Source organism: Pseudopipra pipra, chromosome 20, assembly GCF_036250125.1.
Source record: "Pseudopipra pipra isolate bDixPip1 chromosome 20, bDixPip1.hap1, whole genome shotgun sequence".
Taxonomy (NCBI): Eukaryota; Metazoa; Chordata; class Aves; order Passeriformes; family Pipridae; genus Pseudopipra; species Pseudopipra pipra.
In genome coordinates this window covers 6,170,685-6,196,045 of record NC_087568.1, presented here as the reverse complement: position 1 = coordinate 6,196,045, position 25,361 = coordinate 6,170,685, and the positions used below count along the sequence as shown (strand labels likewise).

The 25,361-nt window shown below is 59.2% G+C and overlaps 1 protein-coding gene across 3 annotated transcripts; it reads left to right on the top strand.

Annotated features, from left to right (window-relative positions):
- Window positions 1-621: 621 nt before the first annotated feature.
- SH2D3C (SH2 domain containing 3C) lies at window positions 622-24,897 on the top strand. Of its 3 annotated transcripts, XM_064677043.1 has the most exons (12): window positions 622-676; window positions 2,601-3,273; window positions 7,750-7,789; window positions 18,082-18,210; window positions 18,496-18,944; window positions 20,598-20,722; window positions 21,079-21,656; window positions 21,881-21,996; window positions 22,164-22,335; window positions 23,134-23,245; window positions 23,852-24,058; window positions 24,186-24,897. In XM_064677043.1, the coding sequence occupies exons 1-12, from the start codon at window positions 637-639 to the stop codon at window positions 24,359-24,361; spliced, it is 2,817 nt and encodes a 938-aa protein (XP_064533113.1). In that variant the 5' UTR covers window positions 622-636; the 3' UTR covers window positions 24,362-24,897. The 3 variants fall into 3 exon arrangements, with proteins under 3 accessions (XP_064533113.1, XP_064533115.1, XP_064533114.1); XM_064677045.1 differs by lacking the exons at window positions 622-676; window positions 2,601-3,273 and adding an exon at window positions 4,236-4,363; XM_064677044.1 differs by lacking the exons at window positions 622-676; window positions 2,601-3,273; window positions 7,750-7,789 and adding an exon at window positions 11,725-11,913.
- The last annotated feature ends 464 nt before the right edge of the window (window positions 24,898-25,361 follow it).

Below are 25,361 nucleotides of genomic sequence, written 5' to 3'. Positions count from 1 at the left end.
AGACACTCCCACGGGGCACACCAAGGTCTCCCAGCATGAGAGCACAGCTCCTGGCAGAGCCCACCAGCAGTGATGCCATGGGGTTCTCACCCTGCAGGGGCTGAGCCCCAGATGTGCACGGTGGAGTCCTGTGTGCAGGGCTGGCATCTTATCCACAGGGCTAGAGTGTCATCCATAGGGATGGCATCCTCCTCTACAGGACTGGCACCCTCATCCATAGGGCTGAAGCCTCATCCATAGGGCTGGCATCCTCCTCCATAGGGCTGTCACCCCCATACGTAAGACTGGTACCCTCATCCACAGAGCTGGCACCCTCATCCATAGGGCTGGCACCTCCTCTGAGGCTGGCACCCAGGGTTTCTGGGTGTTCACACCTGCCAGGCACCCCCAACCCAGGACGCAGACGTGGCCCCTGAGCAGCCGGGCATGTGCGAGTGGCCACAGGGACTTTGGGGACAGCGTGAGGGCAGGCAGGGACAGCAGCGGGGCCGGCAGCAGATGACAGCACTGGGAGGAAACGCCGAGCGAGCGATGAGTGACTGCGGGGGGGGGCAGGAAGGGAGGAGCGGGCAGGGAAGGGCTTCACAGTTACAAACTTGTCCCTCTCGGTCCCCGCGGCCTCCGACCGGCGCAGCCATGGCCGAGGGCCAGAAACGGGGGTCCTCCAAGAAGTTCAGTAAGTGGCCATGGGACAGGGTGGGCAATGGGGAGCTCACCTGGACAGCCTGGCAGGGAGGAAGGATGCATGAGTGTGAGTGTGAATCTGTGAGTGTGAGTCTGAGTTTGGGTCTGAGACTGAGTGTGTGCTCCCACGCTCCCTGGGTCATCCCACCCAGGGATGTTTGGAGCTGAGGTAGGCTCTGCATTTGTTAGGAAACTCACTGAGGTGAGGGGCTTTGGGGGTTTCCATCCCCAGGGCTGGGGAGAGCCTGGGTGCTGGCTCTGGAGCTGGGTGCTGGGACTGGGACCAGTCTGCTGCAGCCCAGCCCTGTGCTGGGCCAGGATGCACCCAGGGGGATGCACAACAGGGTTTGGGGTTCTTCACTCCCCAAATCACACCCTTCAGGGTGCATGGTTGGGGTACAAGCTGGTGCTAGGGGCTTGGTGGACCCTCAGCCCAGGGTGCTCCTGCAGCACAGGGATGGGGGTGACACGGAGGAGCCAGGGTGGGAGCCTGGGAAGGGATTCCCACCAGCTGCTCTGGGAGGAAGTGCTCGGCACCCACCGGGAGGGAGCTCTGCTCTTTCTCACAGACCTCAGCTTTCCCCCAGAGCCCCGGGGCAGTGGCCTTCACCCTATTCCCAGCACTGGGCTGCACAGAAGCTGGCCTCTGCTGCGCTCTCTGCATTCCTGCCACGATGCCGGCGCCAGAGGGGGGCCAGTCCCTCCACTCCCCTGGGACCCTTCCACTGGCAAAACCCACAGCCCCATCCCAGCTGGGATTTTCTTATGTGGTGGAGAGAGGGGAGATGGAGAAAGTCCCCAGCACTGCCTTTGCCACCCCACAGCAGCCCCAGGAGCAGCAGGCAGCAGAGGATGCTTGCACTCTGAGGGGATGTTTAACCCAAAGCAATTTTGCCTCTAACTCCATTGTGGCCATGAGGTTTCTGCCATGGCTGCAGGGATGCCCTGCAGGGCCCATGGATGGCATCAGGAGGTGGGATTCCCAAAGCCTGAGCAGCTCCCTGACACCCAGATCCTTGCTCAGCACCTCCGCAGCCGCTTCCTGCTCCGGCAAATCCACGGTGACCGGAGGGGAAGAGGCTTTGCAGAGCCCCAGGGCAGCACCAACATTGCAAAACCCCCAGAGGCACCCGGGGTCTGACAGGGAAACGCTGCTCTATGGCACTGTGGCCACAACCTGCTTCACCCCACCTTGTGCTGCCATCCCTGTGCTGGCACCAGCACCAGCACCGGCACTGGCGGAGGCTGCGCCGCAGCAGCACAAAGAGCCAAGATGGGCCCGAGGTGTGAAATGCAAAGCCACCCGCATGAGTTATAAATATTTTTGTTCGTGCTCAGCACTTGCAGGTGGCAGCTGGAGGTGCAGGGAGGCTGCAAGGGGCCGGGTGAGGAAGTGGGGAGGTTGTTCTCCCGCCCGCAGCCGGCAGCGCCTGTGGCCAGTTCCTGCTCCACCGCGTGCATGTGAGCGGGTCACACATGTCCAGGACCCCTATCCCCTGGGGAGATGTAGTGTCTCTCATGCTTGCATCCTGCAGAGCTGCCCTGATGCCACAGGGATGGGCACAGCCCTGCCCAAAGTGCCCTGGGAGGCAGAGGGCGGGAGGAAAAGATTTGAAATCATTTCTGGAGCTGCCTGTTCACCAGGGCTGGGTGCTTCCTCCTCCACCCCTGCAACTGCGGTGGGGAAACCTGCTAGGGTTTGCCAGGGCCCAGCAGAGACACCCTGAGCAGCATACACCCCCAGGCCACAAGGATGTCATGCTGGGCTGGGACTGCAGATTTGGGTGTAACAGTGTGACACCAGGCTGTACAGTGCCCCACGCCCACCCCAACCCAGGACCAGGGATTGCAGGACCCCCCACCATCACACCATGCAGGCAGTAAACCCACACTTGTCTCTCCCCTCTCCTTGCCAGAGTTTTTCAAGTTCAAAGGGTTTGGAAGCCTGAGCAGCATCCCCCGTTCCTTCACCTTCCGGCGCACCTCCGTGGTCCCCAGCTGTCCCGAGACTCTGAGGCCACATCTCCCTCCTCCCCATGGCTTCCTGGAGGAGCCCTTTGACAGCATACAGGATGACCTCAACACCATGCCCAAGAGCCCTGGCCCCTACGCCCGGTCGTCGGACATGTACAGCCATATGGGCACCATGCCCAGGCTGAACCTGGACAAGGCAGGGAAGAGCCTGGGCAAAGCCAAGAGTGGCCAGAACTGCCGGGAGAAAGGGACTCCCAGCTACAAAACCCCCCAGACAGCCCCGCTCCCCAGCCTCAAGTCTCCCAAGATGTCTGGCCCTCCTGGCCCAGCCACAGACTCACCTCCAGCTGCCAGACAAGCAGATCAGGAGGAGGAAAAGGCTCAGCCCGTGGAAACCCTGGGGGCAGCAACAGCCAGGACGGACCAAGAGCCTCTGGGGAATGTCTCCTTCCCTGGGACAGAGACAATGAACTCCAGTCAGACCCCTCTGTCCAAGCCTCAGACAGAGGCACCGAACCCCGACCCAAGCCCTGACACGACAGCAGGAGTGGAGACTGCTGACAGGGATCTGCTGGAGAACAGACAAAAATGTCCCGATGAGAGCTCCCCAGACAGGTACATCCCCATTGGGTTTGCTCTGCCTGCTGCTGAGACCCCCTTTCTGCCCCCGCGGGGCAAGGGGAGGGGGCTGGGACACAGAGGGTGGCTGTGATGCCCCTCCCTGCCTGCAGTGCCAGCGGGAAGCACCTGGCCGGTGGGACGGCACGGCCGGAGCACTCGTACCATGGCCAGGTCAGCGGCTCCATGGGAGCGAGGTTTCCTGTGGGATTTCTGCTCCCTCCTGTTTCCGGACGGGGTGGAAACATCTCGCAGCCTCGCTCGGCCCCGGCATCCCTTTGTCCCGCGGCGGCTGCGTTCCAGCGCCGTGATGTGCTGTGGAGAGCTCAGATCAGCCTCCACCACCTTTCATTCTCCTCTTTTCCATCCCCTCTATCCTTCCCCCTTCTCCCGAGCTGCACTGCCTCTCCCAAGGCACAGGGGCAAATCCTGAAAACAGACGCCCCGTCCCCATTTCCATCACCTGCCAGTAAACGCCCACTCTGACCACAATCCCACACTCTGGGGGAATTTGGGGGCTCAGTCTTCTCAGATGAGGGTTGGATTTTCTGGAGGGTTTTGGCCTCAGAATCAGCCAGAGGGATTTTTATCCCCTTGCCCAGCAGTGTGTGTGGCACTGCGGGCACGGGTGAAGGCAATGACTCCAAATTTGTCCCCAAAACAAGGTCCCACTGTACCACCCCTCCCCTGGCCTGACTCTCCTCTCCCCGCACTCAGGTGGCCCCTGACGCCCCCGTTCCCCCTGTACCGCCCTGGGGCTGGGGGCTGCTTTCCCTTGCACCGAGTGTTCGGGAGATCTGGGTGGCCCCAGGAGCAGAGTGAGGAGGAGAAATTCGTGCCGGCAGTGGAAGCCAGGCTGTGCCGGCCACACATTCCTGCCGGCCGCGAAGGGAGGGCCGGAGGAGGGCTGGGACGGGAAGGAGGAGGGTCCGCCACCGCCTTGCTCGCCCCAAAGTCCCGACGCTCAGTGCAAGGCGGGAGAGCGCCCGGGAAAGCTTCTCCCCATCCCGAAGCAGAGGCACTCGCTGGATCGCGCAGGGCCGATGACAGCGGTGGGCAGGAGGTTTCCCACCCTGGGACAGGGCAGGTAAGGGGTCCCAGCCCTCCGGCCACCCCTCGCACACAGGCACAGCGGAGGGGATGAGGAGGGAGAGACTGGGACGGGGCTTTGCTTGGGGCGGGCACAAAGCTTCACCGCAGATGCTGCCGGAGTCGCTGCTTGGCCACCGAGGCCCGTGGCGGTGTTTGCTCATGGAAAGAGCTGCCGAAACCTCAGCGGACCCGGCACTGGGGGCTGCGGCTGGTTCGGGGGGTCAGAGTCTCGGATGTTTGGGGGGCTGGTGGCCCTGATACATCCTTTGGTGAGCAGAGCCCCAGCAGAGGCAGAGGGACCTCGAGGAGGGTTCACGGGGCTTGTAGAAATTGCTTAGGTCCCAAGCCAGCATGGCTGGGAGCCAAACAGCAGGGGAACATGTGTGGATCACCTGGGGGTCTTGAATATGGGGAGGGGGGACTTGGGTCCCTAACATTGAGGGCCAAATGCTCTTTTGCATCCTCTGGTGCTGCCCTGATGATGGGTGTAGCCTTGCTGTTCACCAGGGAAACTGAGGCAGGAGAGTGCCCAGAGCAGCTCTTGGCATCAGGGGCATTTCTGCCCCTCTACACTCTACTCAGAGCCCTTCCATAGCCCCCAGCTCGGGGAGCAGCTGTCTGCTGGAGCCGTCCCCATGGCCGGGCTCTGCCGTAGGGCGGGCGGGCGGAAGCGGGACCAGGATAGTGCCACACCCCAGCCCTTCCTCCTGCGCAGGCACATCCCTGGGGATGGGGACAGTCTGTTCCCGCCAGGCCATGGCAACAGCATGTTCCCTGATGCAGGGAGGGCGGAAGCATGGCCCTGGGGCACATTTTCACTTGCCCCCTCTTAGAGCATCCCTAGGACAGACCCCAAGGCAGGATGGGCTGAGGATGCCCATACAGAGGAGAGCTTTGCCAAGATCAGGTCCTCGAGGGGGGAAAATTGCGCTGCTGTGGGACAGGGAGTGGCACCCAGCCTGTGGAGCTGCCTGGAGTGAGGTGGTGGCTGTGACTCCATCAGGGACACGGTGACTAACGGGAGATGACCCTCTGGCAGACCATGGAGCGGACGTGACTCGGTTTCCCTCTGCAAAGCCGTGCGTGAGGTTCGGGAAATGCCACTTCCTGCAGGGCACAGGCACTGCCTGATGCTGCCAGCAGACCCCTCTGGCAGCACCCAGCCAAAACCTCCACAGAGGCAGCTCTACAGGGGGGGAACTGAGGCACGAGGTGCCCAAACTTGGTTCCCCAGGAGCGCAGACTTCACCAGCGCCCCAAGGCAACCAGAGCCTGGGCTCCAAACTAGAGCTGGACCCACAGGATCCCCCTGGACTGTTCCCAGCCTGGAGCTTGGCACATTTGCAAATTACAGTGGTGCCTTCCCAAGCCCAAAGGGAACAGCCACCCCACCAAAACCTTGCTCCCCGGTACCACCGCTGCAGCACCGGTTCCCAGCGGCTCAACCACCGCCGCACTCCAAAGGCAGCCCTGGAATTTCTCCCAGGCGCTCGTCTGCCCCCAAAAATGCCGTTTCCTCCAGGAATGTGCAGAACCAGGGGGGCTGCGGCCCCAGCTGCTGCCCTTCCCCAGCACGGGGGCCTCTCCTGCCCAGGCCCTCACAGCGTCTCCCAGCTGCTCCCATGCTCCCGATTTCCTGCCCAGAGGCCCCCCGTCCTCCTGCCGGTTTTTCTCACGGCTCTCGCAGCACCAGGCAGCTCTCTGCGGCGTGTGAAAGGCAAACAGGCTGGAGAGGCAGCGCCGGGGCGGGCAGGCAGCCCGCAGCTGCCCAAGGGAGTCTGTGTCCATCCCCCCTCCCAAATGCAGCTCTGTTTTTTCACCCCCAAAAAAGTGTGGGCTTGATTTCCAGCCCCTTTTCCCTTTCCCAGCTGGACAGCAGGGGATGCGGTTTAAGCAGTGTGGGCTTGGAGAATCACGGAATCCTTAATGTTGGAAAATAAGATCATTGGTCCAACCATTAACCCAACACTGCCATGCTCACCACTGAACCATGTCCTCAAGTAACATCCACATGTTTTCTGAACACTTCCAGGTGTTACAGAAGTGGGAGTTGTCTGCTGCTGGGCTGGACACTCCGAGGGGCTCATGCTGACCTTGTCAGGACCCACTGTAATGCTGTGGGGGATATCCAGTGGGACAATGTCTGGCAGTGATCACCTGCCCCTCTGGGAAAGCCACCAGGCACCATCCTCAATCTGGAGGGACCCCACAGAGGAGGAATTTGGCTCCCTAGGGATGCCACTGGTTCAGGTCCTGGGAGAGGTTTGTGTGCAGGACACCCAGTTGCTCCCAGTATGTCTCTGGACATGGCTACAGGCACGAGGTGGAGCAAGGTGGCTCCTGGCAGGGAAAGGACATCCTAGGTCTGTGATGCCATTGGATTTCATTATTTCTTATTTGCAGTTGCCTGCCCTGCTGTGGCACACTGCCATCCCTGGGCTCTTGCTGCTGCCCCATGCTTGGGCAGGCGACCTCAGCAAGCAGTGGGATGTCCACTCCAAAGTTTGGCACTGGGGAGGTGCTAAGTTCTGGGTTCTGGTTAAAGACACCTGGATTTGTGTATTTTATTCTGAAAGGCAAGACCTCAAGGTAGTGCACCCCAGCTTGGGCTGTTACAGCCTCTCTCCATTTGAACTCTTTGTTGTTCCTCTTGGATACCTCCACACAGACACATACCTGGACCTACAAGAGCACAAAAAGCAGTAGCAGCATTCCTACATGCTCTGGAAATGATGGGAAAGAAGTTGCTGAAAGAATGCTGCCTCAGCATTGGTGGGTTGGTTGTCAGTAGGGCTAAGAGTGAACATGCCACCAAGGAGAATGGGAGTTTCTACTGCCTGCATGCTGGGAGGGCAAATCTCACAGTCTCAGCCAGGAAGTTGCAGTTCAGCCCTGGCTTCAGTGGGAGTTTGATTTCTGTGGGGTCGCACAAGGCCATAGATAAAGTCAGAAATGCTTGTCTGGGTGGTGTCCCAACAGCCGCCTACTGGGAATGCAGCTCTGCCAGGGAACAGGGCACAGGGTCCCCCACCTTGGCATGCATCCCCAGCACTGTGACCTGAGGGGACCCCAGCCTGGCTGCTGGGTCTCAGCTCACACAGTCCCAAGCGGATTTGGGGAGAGATCCTCTAAAAAGGCCTCATTCTCCTCTGATCGCATTAGGGAGGATAAGCCCTGGGCTGAGAATGGGCACAGAGCAGGCAGGAACAGTGCTGGGGCCCTGGGAACCTCTCCCAAAACCACAGCCATTCTCTCAGCCCCATGGCAAGGCAAGGGGCACAGGTCCCTGTTCCCCTGAGCTGTGCCACCATCACCTTTGACCTGACTATCATGACTATCATAAAAATACTTAAGTATTTTTATTTTTCTGTTTCCTTCTAGCCACCATGATGGCCTGGAGTCGGGCAGTGAATATGTGAAGGTAAGACACTGAGTGTGATCTCAGCCAGGTCCAACACCCAGTGGGGTGCTCAGCTCTGCACCCCTCATCCCACCATCCCCTTTGGGCTCTCTCTTTGGCTCTGGAACAAATTCCCAGCAAGGCCAGGGAAGGCAGAGGAGACACCAACCCTATGTGGTCCCCCCAGTGCTGCTCCCACAGGAGCTGCCTGCATTTCATGTTCCAAGTAACTTGCGAACACCCACGGACGCAGCCTCCTCCCTCCGCCCCCACGTAGAGAAACGGAAGGGTTTGAGCCACTTTCGTGGCTGTCACATGAAAGTTGGTGTAAATCTCTCCAAATCTCTTGCTTATCCTCCAGCAAACTATTAACATTCCTGAGGACTCTTCATGTCTGGCCAGAAATTCATTAGCAAGGCGCCTGGCTCTGGAGGAGAGCGGCCCTTTTGCAGGAGGCTGCTGGCATGATGGGCGCCAGGCAGGCTCAGGGGAAGGGTGGCAGGGATGCTGTGTGGTTTGGGCACGGAGCACTGGAACCTGCCCGGGTGGTCACTGCCATGCCATGGCCTTTGGGGAGTTTGTTTGAGGAGGGTTGGTCCAGTCGCCCCATGGGGCAGGCGTCGTTGTTGAGAAGTGACTTGAGGTGTCCAACTTGGGTGGTCTGGTTAGTACAGAGCCCTGAACCTTCATCTTTGGACTTGGGGCTCTTGGTGGCGGCTGTAGCCAGACCTGGAACTGTGGGAACACCCTGTGGCAGCACTAACTGCCAGGATCAGGAGACCTAGCTGGACCCTGAGCTCATCTTCTCTTCCTAATGGGGGTCACCACGATCCATAGGGCTAATGAGGACCCCACATGCTGAATCTGGCAACTGGCAGCCTCCGGGCAGCAGGGTTGGATGAGGCTTCTGACGTGCAGAGTGATCCCCTGGTGGGATGTCCTCCTCTCCACACCCTTTAGCCATGTGGGACTGGCAGAGTGGGAGTTCACAGGGCTGGAAGTGGATGTGTGCCACAACAATGAGGCTCTGACTGGGTGTATTGGGTCTGGCTGCAGTGGAGTTCATTTTCCCCTGAAAACCCAATACCCTGGGCTTTGCAGGGTAGGGTCCTGGTGTGAGGTGCCTCAGGATGTGCAGGAAAACTCCTGCTCATGCAGGCAAGTCCTGCAAGAGCAAGGAGGTGGCGAGGGGAGGAACAAGATGATTTGGGGTGTTTGCCCTGGCACTGTGAGTGTGTGCACTCAGAGACTGGCACATTTTATGGCTCATGAGTTAATAGACTGAGACAACACAGGTAGGGAACAGTGGGTATGGCTCTGTCTTTGAGATTGAGCTCTTTTTGGTGAGCCAGGAGAATTCTCTACCATCCAGGCAGATCCCAGATCTGAGCTATCTGGCCCTTATTTCTCACCCATCCCTGCAATGTCCAGGCAGTGCCCACAGGCTGTGATTTATACGCCACTTCCCTTCGGTCAACTGATGGCTGCAGTGACAGCAGCTATTTTAGTCAAATAAGTAATTATCTGGAGTGTGAGTGACCGGGATGACGGGGACACTCCAGCTGATTGCAGGCACTGTGCCTGGCTGGCAGCCTGTGCAGCTGCAGGGTGTTCAGCACCCAGAGGTGTTCAGCCCCAGGTCCTGCAGGATTCAGGGTGGGAAGGTGACTGCTGTGCCTGCCTTCAGAGCAAGGGAGGACAGGGCTGGGACCCACCACTGGAATAGGTCCTTGTGACTGGGAGGGAAACAAGCAGAGGGGAAACACCGGTGAGGGGCAAGCAATGGAAAGACAGGAAGGAAAGAGTCAGTGAAGGAGAGTGAGGAGGAGACAGAGGATGTGCTGCAAAGCCCTCATGAGCAAAGGCTGATGGGCAGATCTGTGTCCAGGTGTGCACTAAGGATCTGCCAAGCATCAGCCCTTGAGCTTCAGCCAAAAACCAGCCAGGGCCAGTGCTCCCATCACAAAGCCTGCCCTGATTAGAGGTGCAATTGGGAGTTAGAGAGGGTCAGAAAGCCAGGATCAATAAGTACTTGGTAATTAATGTGCTTTAATAATGGCCTAAGGGGTGGTGTTTCTAAGCTGCCTGGGGATCTGCACGCCTGGCTCTGTGTTTCAACATCCCAGCCAGCTCAGCTTTGGCCCCTGCTCAGGTGAAGGAGCTGCAGAAAGGTGTTAACCTTTGGGAGAGCAGCAGCCAGTGAAGCTGCTGCCTGTCCATGCGAAAGCTCAGTCAGGGCTTTTCAGCTTCCCTCTGAGGAGGGGCAGCATGAGCACAGCTGGAGGACACCTCCCTGCAGCACCCCATGAGGCTCCTGCTCGATCATTGCTGAAAGCCTCAGAGGGAAACCATGGAGCCCGTCACGGGGAGAAGCCTTGGCAGGAGGATGATTCACCGTCGAATCTTTTTGGAGCAGCGTCTCCCTGCATGCTGCCATCTGCTCTGTCCCTCAGCCCCAGGCAAGAGGCGAGGAGGAGAGCCCACGCTTCCTGCCCATCCCGGCAGGGCTGCAGGCACCCATGGGACCCGTGAGCACCTGCTGCCCTGTGTTCCCTGCCTGCAGTCTGTGTGCTGTCCCTGTTCTCCCACACCTCATCCCTGTCCTGCTGCTCTCCCCTCTTCTCTCTCTCCTGCAAAATCAGGGGCAGAGCGAGGGCCTGGCCAGCGCCTCTGAGCTCTTTGTTCTGCGCTCACGCAGGGACCTGTATCTCATCAGCCCTGACTGCTGTCTCCTTGCCTGGGGATGCGAGGGACTCATTTGAATTAATTAGTGGGGAGGCTGCAGGGTTCTGTGGTCAGTAGCAGCAGGAATACCTCTCTGAGGTCACAGCATCGCCCTGGAGGCAGGGGGGTCCTTGGGCCAGGACATGCTTTGCAGATGGGAACCCAAAGCCCCCTGTTACCAAAGCACAGCCAAACCCAGGCCATGCAGTGCTCCAGACCTGGAGTGAGAACAGCAGGATGTGGGTTCATGTCACTGCCTGAGGCTGAAGGAGCCCCTGCCTGTCCCCAGTGCAGGGCAGTGGGTTCAGGCAGGCATTTGGGAGGCTTATTCAAGAGTCAAGGCTGGAGCAATGCTTTGAGTCATCAGTGCTGCCTCGCACATCCCATACGTGATACCGTGGCCTTAATTAAACCGAAGTGGAGCCTTAATTAAACACCAGTCGGAGACGGCCTACGCAGGAAACAGGCAGCCAGCTCCCCACCGTGTGAGGTGGGCACAAGTGTCTCCCCCAGAAAGGCACCACCAGACAGGGTGAAGGAAGACAGGGTGGGTGAGGGCAAGGCAGCCCTCGACCCATGTGCATCACTGGGGAAAGCAGGTGGATTTGGGATGGGGAAAAAAAGCAGTGTCTCCTCCCCTCAGAGGAGCCAGTTTCTCTCAGGACACAGACAGTCGGGGGGGTTCTTGGTTTCCCTCAGAGGTGCTGGTTCCCCTCTGAGGAGCTGAGTTACCTCAGAGGAGCCAGTTCCCCTCAGGGCATGGGCAGCCGGGGTGCTGGTTCCCTTCAGGGGTGCACGATTCCCCCAGGGGTGCCAGTTCCCCTCAAGGCACAGGCAGCTGGGGTGCCTGATCCCCTCAGGGATGCTGGTTCCCTTTGTGACACGGGAATACTGTTGCCCCTTAGGGGAGCTGGTTCTCAGTTCCTCCCAGGGCGCAGGGAGCCGGGATGGAGGTTTCCTTCGGGGCTGCCTGATCCCCTTGGGGTGCCAGTTCCCTTCAGAGGAGCTGATTCTCACTTCTCCTCAGGGCAGGGACAGCCGGGATGCCGGTTCCATGCCTGACCCCTCAGAGATGCCGGTTCCTCTCCAAGGAGCCGGTTCCCCGCAGGGCTCAGGCAGAGCCGGGGCGCCGGTTCCCCTCGAGGTGCCGGTTCCCCGGAGCCGGGGCGGCCCCTCGGGGCGGGCCGGGGCGGAGCTGCCGCACCGCGCCCGCCCCTCCGCCGCCGACAAGGGATGAGGTAATCGGGGAAGCGGCTGAAATTGAAGCCCGGCGGCGGCGGCGGCGGCAGCGGCGGCGGTGCAGCCCGGGCCGGGGCAGCCCCCGCCGGGCGCGCCGCGCCATGACCGAGCGGTGCAGCCTGTGGAGCGCCCTGTCCGCGGCCGCCTGCTGCTTCTACCGCGGCTCCTTCATGCAGGTGCAGGTGAGCGGGGGGCGGCGGCGGGACCGCGCCGGCACCGCACCGGCTGCCCCGCGCTCGGCGCGGAGTCCCCGCGGTGCCGCACGCGTGGGGAAGGCGATGGGGGGCCGTGGGAAGGGGGAGCGCACGGGGGGACCCGCGGCCCCGCATCAGCCGGAGGCAGCTCTGGTCCCCGGGGGCAGCGCTGGAGAGCGGGAATGCGGGGGAGCCTCCCCGGAGAGCCCCGCGATGCCCCCGCGCTGCCCCGCTCGCACGGAGCTGGTGCGGGCACCGCGCCGGCGGCTCTCGACGAGGCGGCAGCGAGCGCGGGGTGAGCGGAGCACCGGGGTCGCGGAGCAGAGCTCAGCCCCCTCTGCAGCCAGGGCCACGCAGCTAGAGTCGCCGCATCCCCCCCAGACCTGCGCTTTGACAGGCGGCAAAGTCTCTGGAAGGAGCCCTCGCCTGCGGCAGACCTCATGGTGCTAAACCTCGTTTAGCATCCCCCAAAAGGTGTCATGTGCTTGGAGCGTCGCTGAGCACAGAGGGGAGACTGAGCCCAGATGAACACGCAGCTTCTTGGCCCAGGTCTCCATCTATGCGCTGCACTGCACAGGTCTGACTGGTGGGAGAAAGCTGGGATCCATCTGTCACCTGTCCTGTGGTGCTTCCAGCACCGCCACTGTCTGGGCACAAGTGTAGGTGTCCTGTTTTTGGACACTGGTGTTCACACCAGAGGAGCATGGCACTGGGAATTGGTTCCCTCATTTACTGAGTTAGAGAGCAAAGGTGTTAAGGACTGCAGGAGCCAAGCAGGCTCAGATCTGAAGCACAAGCTGTGGCATACTGCAAGTTAGAAGGGAGCCAGCAGCCAAGAGAGCTGGCAGTCTTATTCAGTACTCCTGCTGAGCGAGGTAGGTGCCGAGCTGTAGAGATTATGCTGGGTAAGACGGAGCCCAGAAGCAGCATTTCAAGTCTTGTCATGATTGCGGCTGATCTCAGCGCAAAGCCAGGGATTTTGATTGCTAGTGGGGGTGAAGAGGGAAAAGCAGAAGAGCTTTTCCCAGTTGTCCAAAGGCCACTGAGCAACACAGGGACGTGCCCTTGGGCTGCACATTGCAGGGGGTGATGGGGTGCTTTCAGCGAGCTGCTGCCAGAACAAGGGAGAGACAGGTCTGGCTCTCACAGAGAGATGCGAGAGGGGATGGAGGGCACTCCATCCCGACCCCAGAAAGAGTTAAAAGTGAAGCCTTAAGTGCTCACCTGGCTCTGCCAGATCTTTCACCATCTATTTGTGTCCAAGCGTGCCCAGCAAACACACACTGAAGTCCCCATGAATGACTGGAGCGCTTCCAGCTGACAGCCGCATCCCCGCTCACCGCCAATGGCGGTGCACCCAGCCTGGGAAGCACTGACATCATTTCTGGCCAATAGCAGCTCCGAAAAGGGATGCAGCAGCAGCCGCTGCCGCCGTCTTGGAGTGAGATAAGTAATATATAGATGGATGGAAATGTGTATATACACCCCCCCCATCACTGCACTGGAGACTTGCTCCCCCGGGGCAGCACTAGCAGCACACTCTGCCACCCCACCACACAACCTGGGGCTCTGGTCTCACCTCAGAGCACCCAGATGTTGCTGGCCATCAACCCCAGCTGCACCCCACCCCTGCCAGCCACATAGAATTGCTCCAGAGCTGCCACAAAGGAGCATAGACAAGGGCAGAGGAGACCTTGAGGGTAGCCAGGACCAGTCCTAGGAAGGACTGTGCACCCCAGGACAAAGATCTTGAGCTAAGGTCTGCCTCCAGTGGGGACTAATGGAGATGTGACATAGCCAAGAGATGCCTTCAGTCACCCATAGGGTGTGCAGATAGGCTGGTGCCTTCTCAGAGGCCATTTAGATGCTTAGAGCCATTGCAAGAGAGGACAGGAACAAGTGATTTCTTTTCCACATGGATATCAAGATCAGCAGGACATACTGGCTCGCGGCAGGGCATGCAGACTGAGAGTGAGCCCATCGCAGCCTGAGGGTGGTTTGTGGGGGGATTTTCTTGTGGTTGTGTGGGGTGGAGTAACCATTCTTGGGTGGTACCTGGCAGCTGGACCGGTGAGCACAGCAGTCCTGCACCAGGCAGGCACACAGACTGGCTCTTGGGTTTACTGTGATACCGTCTATCCCTCAGCAAGGAGGGATAGATTGTTCTAAAATACTTCACTGAAGTAGCCCATTACCAGGAGCGGAGGGAGCAGAGAAGACCCCTCACACAATTCTGTGGCTTTCCCCATACACCTGTTCCCAATGGCTTGTTACTCCATTTCCTCCAAGTTCTGCTTCCCAGGCCCCATATCTACTCCAGCAGCCAAAACAGGGGTGGAGAACTCCAGAAAGGGCTGGGGTTTCCCTAGCAAGGGTCCCAGCACAGGGCAGGCAGCAGGAGAGCAGGAGGGAGAACAGATGTGCTCAGTGCCTTGGGGTTATTCAGATGTTATCAGCAGAAGAGCGGGGTGGGGTGTGAGTACACCTTGCTCTCCAAGCTGACTTCATCCTCATCTGCAACTCCTCCAGATCTGGGAGGGGAGAGCAGGAAAGCAAATGGAAATCACTCTGCTTTCATAAGATTACCTCTGCAAGGAGAGAAAGCCATATGCCAGCCTCTGAAGCCCTCCTTACAGCAGGCAGAGCAACGGCCGCTGCTGTTTCACATGTACTACAGCCATCAGCAGCCTCTATCCCTACAGCTCTTGCCCTTCCACTGCCAGTTCCAGTCCTTGCCACTCAGCTGGGACTAGAGGTGCTTCCTCCCTCAAGAAAGCAGAAAGGGAGAGTCAGGGAAGCGGGCAGGGATGGAGAGCCTCAAGGATTGCCTCCTCATGGTGGCTGCCCCACTGCATGGCAGCTTCAGAGGAGCCCCAGGACTGTGAAACAGCCCATTGCAGCACTGTCCTTTCTCCAACCAATTCAGCTTGGCTGCTGGTTGGGATTCCTCCAGCAGAGCTTGGCATCATCTCTGGCAGCTCCTGAGCTGGTTCGTCTGGTGTGGCTGGTTTGGAGAACCGCTTTAATCCCCGTTCCTTCCTGCCCAGCTGGAAGAGGCCTTGGGGGCTCTCCATGCAGGAGCCCAGCACCACACACCCCAACCAGGTGCTGACAGAAGTCAGGGCTTTTCCCCACCCCAACCCAGTTGTGTGCAAGACCTCACACTGGTCCATGAGGCATCTTTAGACGTCCTCTTGGCACGGCCGGGAGCGCCAAGCGGTGCCTTTTCAGCGCGGCGCTCAGACATCCGCTTACACGCTCCTGACAGCGCCCAGCCGGCCTGTGCTGCCTTGCCATGCCGTGCCGTGCCTTGCCAGTGCCTCGGCGCCCGGCCAGCTGGCAGCCACCGGCCAGGCTCCTCTGAGACACGCTGTGGATGGAGCAGAGGGAAGCCGAGCACTGCTGAAGGGCTAAGGGGGCCGGAGGAAGCACGTCCCTCCACAGCACAGGGGCCTTGTGCATCAAGGGGTTGTGGTGAGCCTTGTTCCTGCATGGAAAGGGGAACAGCCAGGTGGTTTTGGCAGCATGTTGGAATGTAACAGTGCAAGAGGCTCGCAAGGAGGAGCAGTGCCCAGAGTCATGTCACACCAAGGAAAAGGGCTCCCTGTGATCACTCTTGTGCTGTCTCCCCTGGCATCGCAGACTCGCAGTCGCTCCAAGCAATGGCTTTTTGGTGGCTGTGCAGATCAGATGGGATCTCACTGCCCAGAGGAGGAGCTGAAGGGACAGCGCACTCCACACAGCTGGAGAAGGTGACTCCTGGCACCTTCTGCTCACAAGTGGGCACCCTCCCCTGTCTGCAAGATGCAAAACCTCCCTTGCCTCTCCCAAACCTCCTGTTCTCTCCTGCTAGCTTAGCTCAAGGCTCCTGGCATGGATGCCAGCCGGCTGCTGCCCAAATCTGGGCTTGGAGATGCCGGACACTGCTCAGCTGGGCTTGTGTTTGTTATCCTGCACATTTGCATGGGGAGGATTTGGGGGAAAACCCTGATGTACAATGCTGAGCAGCACAGGCACTAATCCCTGCTCCAGGGATGGTGGGGGGAGAGCTGTCTCCAAACTGCTCCCAGCTCAGCTCTGATGGCTTTTGCCTGCACAGACAGGAGAGGTGCCCTGGGGGGGCCCTCCCTGCCCCAGATTTTGGGGTGAGCCCTGTCACAGGGAGGGTGCTGCAGCCAAGGGTCCCCCACCACCCCTTGGCCGAGCCAGGTCTGCTCGGTGGCAATGGATTTGTTGTCATGGAAACGGCATCTGCTCGGCCTGGGCCCCCCAGGAGGCAGCCGGACCCCAGCAGCATCCGCCGGCTACCATTTATTTTTAATAGGGCTCAGCAGCACCGGGTGGCTTTGTCTCCAGGAGGGCCCAGAGCAGCAGAGATTGCTCAATGCCCTGCAGCCCTCAGTCAGGAGGGGACAATCCATGTGTCCCTGCAGCTCCAGCCAACAGGACACTCATGGAGAGAGCAAATGTGGTTGGATGAGCAAGTCTTGAGTTCAATCCACAGTTTTCATAGGCTGCTTCCACTCTCCCAGCACCATTTGACTTCAGCTGGGAGTTGGGAAGGGAGGAATAAGGGCAGGTCCAGGCTGGTGAGGGCAAGCCCTGGAGAGCACAGTCCATCACACAGGCCCTTTGCCACTGCCTCCTTCCCTCTCCCCAGGCTGAAACAGGGTCGCCAGGACAAGATCTCTGCCTAGTTTGGCTGATGAATGCAACTACCAAGGTGGTGGAATATATTCCTTAGAGAAGGAGAGATCTGGAGTCAGGGTCCTGCTGAGGGACCCTGTGGGGTCCCAGGAGCACTTCTGGAGCAGTGGGTACGAGGCAGGAGAGCAGCACAATGCTCAACACTTTCCCTTATTCACAACCACTAGAGGAGCAGAGGGAATTGATATGGGACACAGAGGATGAGGTGCTGGGTAAAGGGGTCAGCTCTGAGGCAGGTCTGTGGTGCCTTGGCACGGGGCTGCAGCCCCCAGTACTCTCAGGAAACAGCTACCACACAAGGCCAGCCATGAGTGCCAGTCTGCTCCTCTGGCAGTGCCAGAGCAGTGTCAGCAGGGCTTCAAGCCTGTGCCTGTCCTCCAAAACACCACCAGCATCCTGCCCTAACAGGCACCAAGGAGCTGGGCCAGCCCTCGGTGCCTCCCCACACTGGCACTGCCACCGGAGGTGAGCCAGCCACTGAGCCACCCTCACTCATGGGAACACTGGACCAGGACACCCCAATAGCCTCATCCAAGCTCCCTAGTCTGTGGCAGTGGCACACACATCCCCACCTCAGGACAGCACACATCTGGGATATGGAGGGAATCCAGGAGTCTTGGCTCACAGGCACTGCTCCACCATGCAGCACTGTTGGCACCACAGCAGGACTCATCACAAAGCCGCTGAGCCAGCCAGGAGAACCAGCCTCACATGTGGAGCACACGGGAACCCCGAGCCTGTGCTCACCTCCCCGAACATCCACAGCCAGGCATCCTCACTGCCCTCTGGGAACACTGGCCAAGCTGCAGGCAGGGAGAGAGGCAGGTTCCAGCCAATGGAGACATGACGACATCCCTTATCTCTCCGGAGGAAGGGAGGGGGCAAATTGCATCCTCCAGGCTCAGGTGCACCAGTGCCGGGTAAAAGCTCATTTCAATGCAGAAGGTTCCCTTTACATTTGTCATTACTATTCATGCCACCATCAGGCTAAACACAGCGAGTTAACCCTTTGGAAGGGGAAACACTCTGGATGTTTCAAGGAGGAGGAATAATGCAGGTTTCCTCCCAGAGGAGTGCTTCCTAGGGCAATTCAGCCCTGGAGGTGTATAAGGGGAAGCTGGGGCAGGTTTTCTCCTGCCCAACCACACTCAGTTCCAAGCTGGGGCAGAGGGGCAGCACACAGGGCACAGCGTGGCCAGGCACCATGGGGACATGCCACCAGGAGACCATCCAAGTGCTCCTGGTGACAGGACCTGGCTGTCAACAGGCACATTACCCACGTCCTTGGGCACAAGCAGTGATCCTCACATATAGCTCTGAGTTACCTGCCCCTTGGGGACAGGTCTGTTCCTGGCAGGTGCCACAGTCCCCACATGGGGATCCTGCCAGCCCTTCTCTCTCCAGGCCCTGCAGCACTGCACAGCTGACACTCTCTCTTCCCCTGTACAGTTCTCCAAGGAGAAATACATCCTCGACTCATCACCAGAGAAGCTTCACAAGGAGCTGGAAGAGGAGCTTAAGCTGAGCAGCACCGACCTGCGCAGCCATGCCTGGTACCACGGCCGCATCCCCCGGGAGGTGAGAAGGGGAAGGTGGGTGGCTTTGGGCACCCTTTGCTTGAAATATTGTGGAAGAGCACCCCAAGACCACACAGAACCACCAGCCTGTCCCCCTGGGAAGCCTCTGGCTGAGAGCTTCATTAGCTCTGAGCTGCTTGTTTTTGCCACGGGAAATGCCCTCCCACAGCTCGGAGGCCAAGGGGAACAACCAGTGCCCCAAATAACACCCCAGTGGAGCATCCACCCATGCTCCCAGGTTGATACAGCGTGGCTGTGGTTGAGCTCCTGCCCTGTCCCCTGCCAGGTGTCCGAGAGCCTCGTGCAGAGGAACGGCGACTTCCTCATCCGCGACTCCCTCACCAGCCTGGGTGACTACGTGCTGACGTGCCGCTGGCGCAACGAGCCCCTCCACTTCAAGATCAACAAGGTGACGGTCAAGTCCAGCGACGGCCATACCCGTGTCCAGTACCTCTTTGAGCAGGAGAGCTTTGACAACGTGCCCGCCCTCGTCCGCTTCTACGTGGGCAACCGCAAGGCCATCTCCGAGCAGAGCGGGGCCATCGTCTACTGCCCCATCAACCGCACCTTCCCCCTGCGCTACCTGGAAGCCAGCTATGGGCTGGCCAACGGGAAGCATGGGGGGGCCCACAGCCCCTCCACCCAGAAAGGGGGGCACATCAAGAGAAGGAGCATCACCATGACAGACGGCCTGACTGCAGACAAGATCACCAGGGCTGAGGGGTGCCCGACCAGGTGAGCACACAGCCTCGTCCCAGCTTGGCTGAGCAGAGGATCAACCCCAGGAAAGAGGGAGGGCCGTGCTCAGTCCTTGCTCCTCGGGTGCAGGGCAGGGGTTTGGGATCAGGGATGGAAGAGAGAGACCAGCAGAGGCATGGGAGAAAGAACCAGTACTCAGCTGGAACTGAGGTTTTCTCCTAGGCTGGCTGCCAGCCACACTGAGCTACCACAGCACACACGACTTTAGCATTGCAGGCCAGAAGCCAGAGAGTGTTTTACAGTCACCCAGTCCAGGATTACCAGCATGTCAGGGCTTGTTAGAGCCACAGAGCCAAGCTTTCCCAGGCAAATGTGAGAGGAGAGTCAGTCCCAGCCATCAAGAGATCATTTGTTGTTTGTTTTTGAACAGCCCTTTTAGTTTCAGAGCCCTTTCCAGTCAGCATTTGCAAGGAGTTACCAAGCAAAGCTGAAAGCCTGATGGGCAGGAGGAGGCCAATGCTCCACAAGGCTGAGCTGCTCACATTAACCGAGGGACAGTTGGGCTTCTCCAGAGGTGGAGAAGGAGACTTCCTCTGTATGGCTTGCTTTTGGCAGTCCTGGGATGCCCAGAGCCCTGCAGGGAAGGCAGGGCCACACACCAGCCAAAGGGAGATCCCTCTCCTCCTGCCTCCCCAGCAGGACACAGCCTGTTGTTAAAGCCAAGCTGCTTTCTCACCACTCCGACCTTCTCAGCCCAAGGGCAGGGTGAGAACGCGCCAGCAGAAAACAGGCAACCAACTGTTATGGCTGGGAAAAGGAAAACACTCAGACTTCCAGGAGAGCATATGTGTTTCCAGAAGAAGAGCCCAGATCCATCAGTCTTTCCTCATCACTCACATTTTCCCCAAACCCCTTATCACCGCCACTGCTGTCCCATCCTCCTCCCACTGCAGAGGCCCAGTGCTCAAGACCAAACACATCACAGCAGCCCAGCCCTCATCCACAGAAGGCAGGGCAGTGAACTACCTGCCGTATCTCCTTCCAACCCTCCCTGTGCTCAGCACTCCCAGATACAGCATCCTTTGCAGCACCATTGACACACAGTGTTTGCATCAGGCCATCACTGCTGCCCCACCAGCCCAAGACTTGTTTGTTATGCAATTCCCTGACTCTAGTTTCCAGGCACTTTCCAGCTCTTCTAAGGGTCAGAGCAATAGTTCACCTAATTATCCTGACAAGTAGAAATAGAGTGACACACCCAGCATTAGACACCAGCTTGCAGCACAACCCTAGAAAACTACCCCCCATGACTTCTTTGCCAGAGCCATTTGCTCATAGCACCCTGGAGCAGAGTGAACTGAATTCATCTCATCCCAGATACCTTCGCATGGTGTGCTGTTGCATCCTTCTCCCCTCCTCCTCTTCCTCTGCTCTGCTCTGCTCTGCTGCATAGGACCAAGCTCCCTGCATGGAGGGCTGTCTCTGCTTTATGTGGGTGCTGACCCCTTCTGCTCCCAACTGCTGCAGGAACTGCCAGCTCATTGCTCCAGCTGAGCTTGTTAGGGTTTCATCTCATTATGGGTAGTCATGGAAGGAGATGATGGGGCAGCAAACCCTCATCCCAATCCCTCTGCACGTACCCAGGTCCTGCTTGCAGGAACTAACCTTCCCTATCTCCCCCCTCCCCAGTGTGTCCCTGCCCCACCACAGAGACATCATTCGCAACTGTGCTGTCAGTGTGGACCAGATCCAAGACCTGCACTCTCCGATGTCCCCCATCTCCGAGAACCCAGCATCACCCGCCTACAGCACAGGTAGGCATCGCCTCTCCACCCCACTGGGGACAGTGGGGACATGGGTCAGGCTGGGTGTGATGCAGGGACCTGGATATTAGGGATGGAGCTGGCTATAAAAACAAGCCCCTGTGTCATTCTCTGCTAGTGAAACTGTCTGGCATGGCAAAAAGAGGTGTCCCCATGGAAGGCTGGAGCTGAGGACAGGACCTCAGCCAGTCCTCAGCCACATCATCATGCCCTGGGACCAGCTGAGTCTGTTTGGGCAGCAAGGCTTTTTTCCCCTGAGCTCCTCATCCCTGGGCTGCTGCACCCACGGTCCTTACGTGTGTGCCCATCTTCAGGCTCTCTAAGTATCTCCTCTGCTCCCTACACAGTTACACGGCTAAAGCCTCATGCCTGCCAAGCAGCTGGGATCACCCCGACCTCTCCAGTCATAAGAAGGTCCAGCGAGCCCCAACTGTGCCATGGGAACAACAGCAAACCTCTGCCAGACCCTGCCCACAGCTCCCATTCGACTCCCTGCCATGGGTATGCCCGCGCCTCCCCCTCTCCCTCCGTGAACAGCTACAGCGACCCGGACTCAGGGCACTACTGCCAACTGCACCCCACCTCACCCATCAGCAGAGACCGGCCAGCTCATGACACCAAGCAGATGCCAACAAAGAGCTACGTGGAGAGGCTAAAGGTGGAGGAAGGACAGAGAGGGACTGTGGAGAACAGTTCTGGGGAAGCAGAGGCAGGGCAGAGGCTGAAAGCAGAGCCGGACTTCATGGGCTTTGTGCCCCCCACCATGGAAACGACTTCCTCCTTCAACCCTGCTGCCTTCCAGTCCCTGCTCATCCCCCTGGAGAACAAACCCCTGGAAATGACCGTGCTCAAGAAGGTCAAAGAGCTGCTGGCAGAGGTGGATGTGAAGACACTGGCCAAACACATCACCAAAGTGGACTGCCTGGTATGGCCAGGGTCAGGCGGGAGGGGTGGGCACTGCTGCCCTCTGATCACTCCGAGCTGGCAGGGATCAGAGCATCCCTAAGCATTGGAGCATCCCTGCTGGCCTCTGCCATTCTGTACCAGCCAGAGCAGGCAGAGGCTGGACTGGGGTGAGAGGCTGCCTGAGGATGCTTCAGCCTCTCCCCAATTAACAAAGGTCTAATCAGCTCTCACCTTCCTTGCCAGGTTGCCCGGATATTGGGTGTGACGGTGGAGATGCAGCGGCTCATGGGGGTGAGCTCTGGCATGGAGCTGCTCACCCTGCCCCACGGCCACCAGCTCCGCCTCGACCTGCTGGAACGGTACGGCCACGGCGGGGACGAGCCCACCATGCTGCCCCATCCCACTGGATGGGCATGGCCCAGCCCCCTCCCCGGAGTGTCCCCAGCCTGGCACAGGGGTGAGGGTGGAGGTGGGGCATCCCCAGCCACCCTGCACTGACCCTGCTCTCTGTCTCACCCCACGGCAGGTTTCACACCATGTCCATCATGATCGCCGTGGACATCCTGGGCTGCACGGGCAGCACGGAGGAGCGGGCGGCCCTGCTCCACAAAACCATCCAGCTGGCTGCCGAGCTGAAGAGCACCATGGGCAACATGTTCAGTTTTGCTGCTGTGATGAATGCCCTGGAAATGACACAGGTATGAGAACACACTCTTTTACTCCCTATGGCCTGGGCTCAGCCCCTTCGCCCAAAGAGTATACACCTCCCCCCTATTGTCCTGCAGGATCCAACAGCCATTGGGGTGGGAGAAGGGGGGGAAATGCCCAGAGCAGTAGGCACGGGGCTGCATCCGCTGGGATGTAAGCAGGGAAGGGGAAGAGCCATCCTCTCCGTGGAGCAGACAGCCCAGTCCCACCAGGATACGATTGTTTTTCGGTGGTTGGGCTTTTTGTTTTGTGCTGGGCTGTGTTCCTGGGAGGAAATGAATCTGCCCTCCGGTACAATACAAATCAGTCTCAAGGCTGTGGCAGCCGCGTCTCCAGGCCACACTGCTCCCTTTGGAAGATGAAAGGAGATTAAAATTCAATTTTAAATCGAGCCCAGCTGGGAAGTCTTGCTTCCTGCCTGCACAAAGGAGGTGGAACGGCTGCCCCCTCCCTGCATCTCATCTTCAAGGCCGCTGCGACGCGGGGAAGCTGCTGTCCTGGGGCACAGGGAGGGGAGAGAAATCCTGAACCCAGCCTCTGTGCCAGGGATGTGCCATCTTTGGCAGTGAGTGCTGGTGGAGGAGGCTGTTTTGGGGAGCAGCAGGCACTGTTGTGTGCAAGGCTGGGGTCTATGGCTCCAGGGCCAGGCTGTGCTCCTGGGAGCACCCTGCAAGCCCAGAGCTTGGTGCTCAGGGGCTGCACTGTCCCCAGCACCCTCCAAGCCTGGAGCTTGGTGCTCAGGGGCTGCACTGTCCCCAGCACCCTCCATCTGCCCCATCTCCTTTCAGATTGCCCGGCTGGAGCAGACCTGGATGGTGCTGCGGCAGCGGCACACGGAGGGTGCAATCCTCTATGAGAAGAAGCTTAAGCCATTCCTGAAGAGCCTGAATGAAGGGAAAGGTATTGGGAGCAACTCCCCTTCTCTCGCTTGCCTGCTCCTTCCCACTCTGTCTGGGCACAGTCTCACTGTTTGAGAGCTCTGCCCCTGTCCCAGACAGTGCCAGACACTTCCCCTCTGGCTGCTGAACCGCCCCAGCACCCAGCAGGGCCCATTTGGCCTTGTCTGCCTCTTCCTGCCCAAGGAAGTGTTTCATAACTAAATAAAACCAGCCAAGCCAAACCCTTGCACTCGCCTGGCAGTGAGTGCCAAACCCAGGGACAGGGTGGCCAGCCGGGGAAGATGAAAGCCATGTCCCTCCAATGCCCAGTGCTCTGGGGTTTGTAAACCTGTTCCCCACTGCAGCCCTGGGAAAAGCAGGGGCAGCAGTGTTCCCTTCCCAGCACAGCCAGAAAGCCTGACTGGGAGGAGCTGGTGTCAACAAGGCGATGGCCCCGGGCACAAATCGAAGAGGCACAGCAGCTGCTGTGCTCCAGCTGAGCCTTAAAGCCTCCCCTGGGAGTGCATTGGCAGCCTGGCTCTGCAGGGCTGTGTGGCCACAGGGAGATGGGGAGGGGGATGCAGGGTCACGGGGCCGCATGGGGTCCTAAGGGTGCCTCTCTCCCCAGAAGGGCCGCCGCTGACCAACACCACCTTTCCCCACATCATACCCCTCGTGACTCTCCTGGAGCGGGACAAGGCTCTCACGGACAGCCTCGAGCCCTGGGAGGCCACCGACAACGGCGTGGAGGTGGTCATGGCCCACCTGGAGGCGGCACGGATGGTGGCCCACCACGGTGGGCTCTACCACACCAATGCTGAGGTGAAGCTGCAGGGTAAGCAGTGGGGACAGCAGAGCCCCTTTCCCTCTGCCACAGTCCCAGTGTGCAGCTCCAGGATGGAGCATCCCGTGGGCACAGGGTCCCTATCCCATCCTGGGGAACTGACTCTCCCTCCCTGCAGGTTTCCAGGGCAGAGCGGAGCTGCTGGAGATCTTCAGCACCGAGTTCCAGCTGCGGCTGCTCTGGGGCAGCCGTGGGGCTGAGAGCAGCCAGGCCGAGCGCTACGAGAAGTTCGACAAGGTCCTCACTGCCCTGTCCCACAAGCTGGAGCCAGCGGTGCGCTTCAGCGAGCTGTGACCCCCCCCCAGGCCCTGGGAGACCCCCCAGCTCCCAGCCTGCACCCCTCTGGCAGCTGTGGGGCATGGGATGGGACCAGGGACCCAGCACTTGGAGGAGGAGAGATGGCCCAGAAAGGTGCTGGGGCACAGGGCAGCAATTCTGAGACAAAGAGGAGGAAAAGCAGCCACCTCGAATCTGTCACTCACCTCCTCAGGACACAACAGGGCAGGAGCTCCACATTGCTACCCTGAAGGATGGGGACAACATCTGGGCACGCCAGCACTGGTCTCCACCACCCAGCCCTGCTGAGGTCCATGACTACACAATGCCCCTCACCTCACCCTTCAGTTCCATTTCTTTTCCCCCTCTGTCTCACCCACGGCTGCTGGATCACGCGTGTAAATACATTTTCACGATCACTTCTCGATGTACAGACTTGTGAAGGATGAAGAATGTTGTAAATAATTAGGCTCATTCATTTTGTCCTGTAAATATGTGTACATATCTCATGGGTTTGTTTCTTACATATAATAAACTTTTATGCTGTTCCTCAAGGGAGTTCCCTGTCCTGTGGGTGTCCTTTAGACGAACCCCCCTGGGGGAGCAGAGCCCAGGAAGGGCTGTCTGGGGGGACCACCCTGCTGAATCCAGCCCCACCTGGCCCCAGACAGCCCATCAGGTGTCACAGAATCACAGAACGGGACAGGTTGGCAGGGACCACAGTGGGTCATCGAGTCTAACCTCCCTGCTCCAGTCCCTCAGTTATCCTCATTTCCCCTCTACTGGACCTGTTGCAGGAGCTCCATGTCTCTCTTGTCCTGAGGAGCCCAGAACTGAACACAGCACTCCAGATACAGTCCCTAGGACTGAATAGAGGAGCAGGATCACCTCCTTGACCTGCTGGCAATGCTCTTCCTAATGCACCCCAGGATTCCATTGGCCTTCTTGGCCACAAGGACACAGTGCTGGCTCATGGACAGCCAGTTGTCCACCAGGACCACCAGGGCCTTTTCTGCAG

Coding starts and splice junctions, on each gene's coding strand:
- SH2D3C (XM_064677043.1), top strand. CDS start 637: ATGGCCGAGGGCCAGAAACGGGGGTCCTCCAAGAAGTTCA. Junction 18,211..18,495: donor ACGGCCGCATCCCCCGGGAG/GTGAGAAGGGGA, acceptor GTCCCCTGCCAG/GTGTCCGAGAGCCTCGTGCA. Junction 18,945..20,597: donor GCTGAGGGGTGCCCGACCAG/GTGAGCACACAG, acceptor CCCCCTCCCCAG/TGTGTCCCTGCCCCACCACA.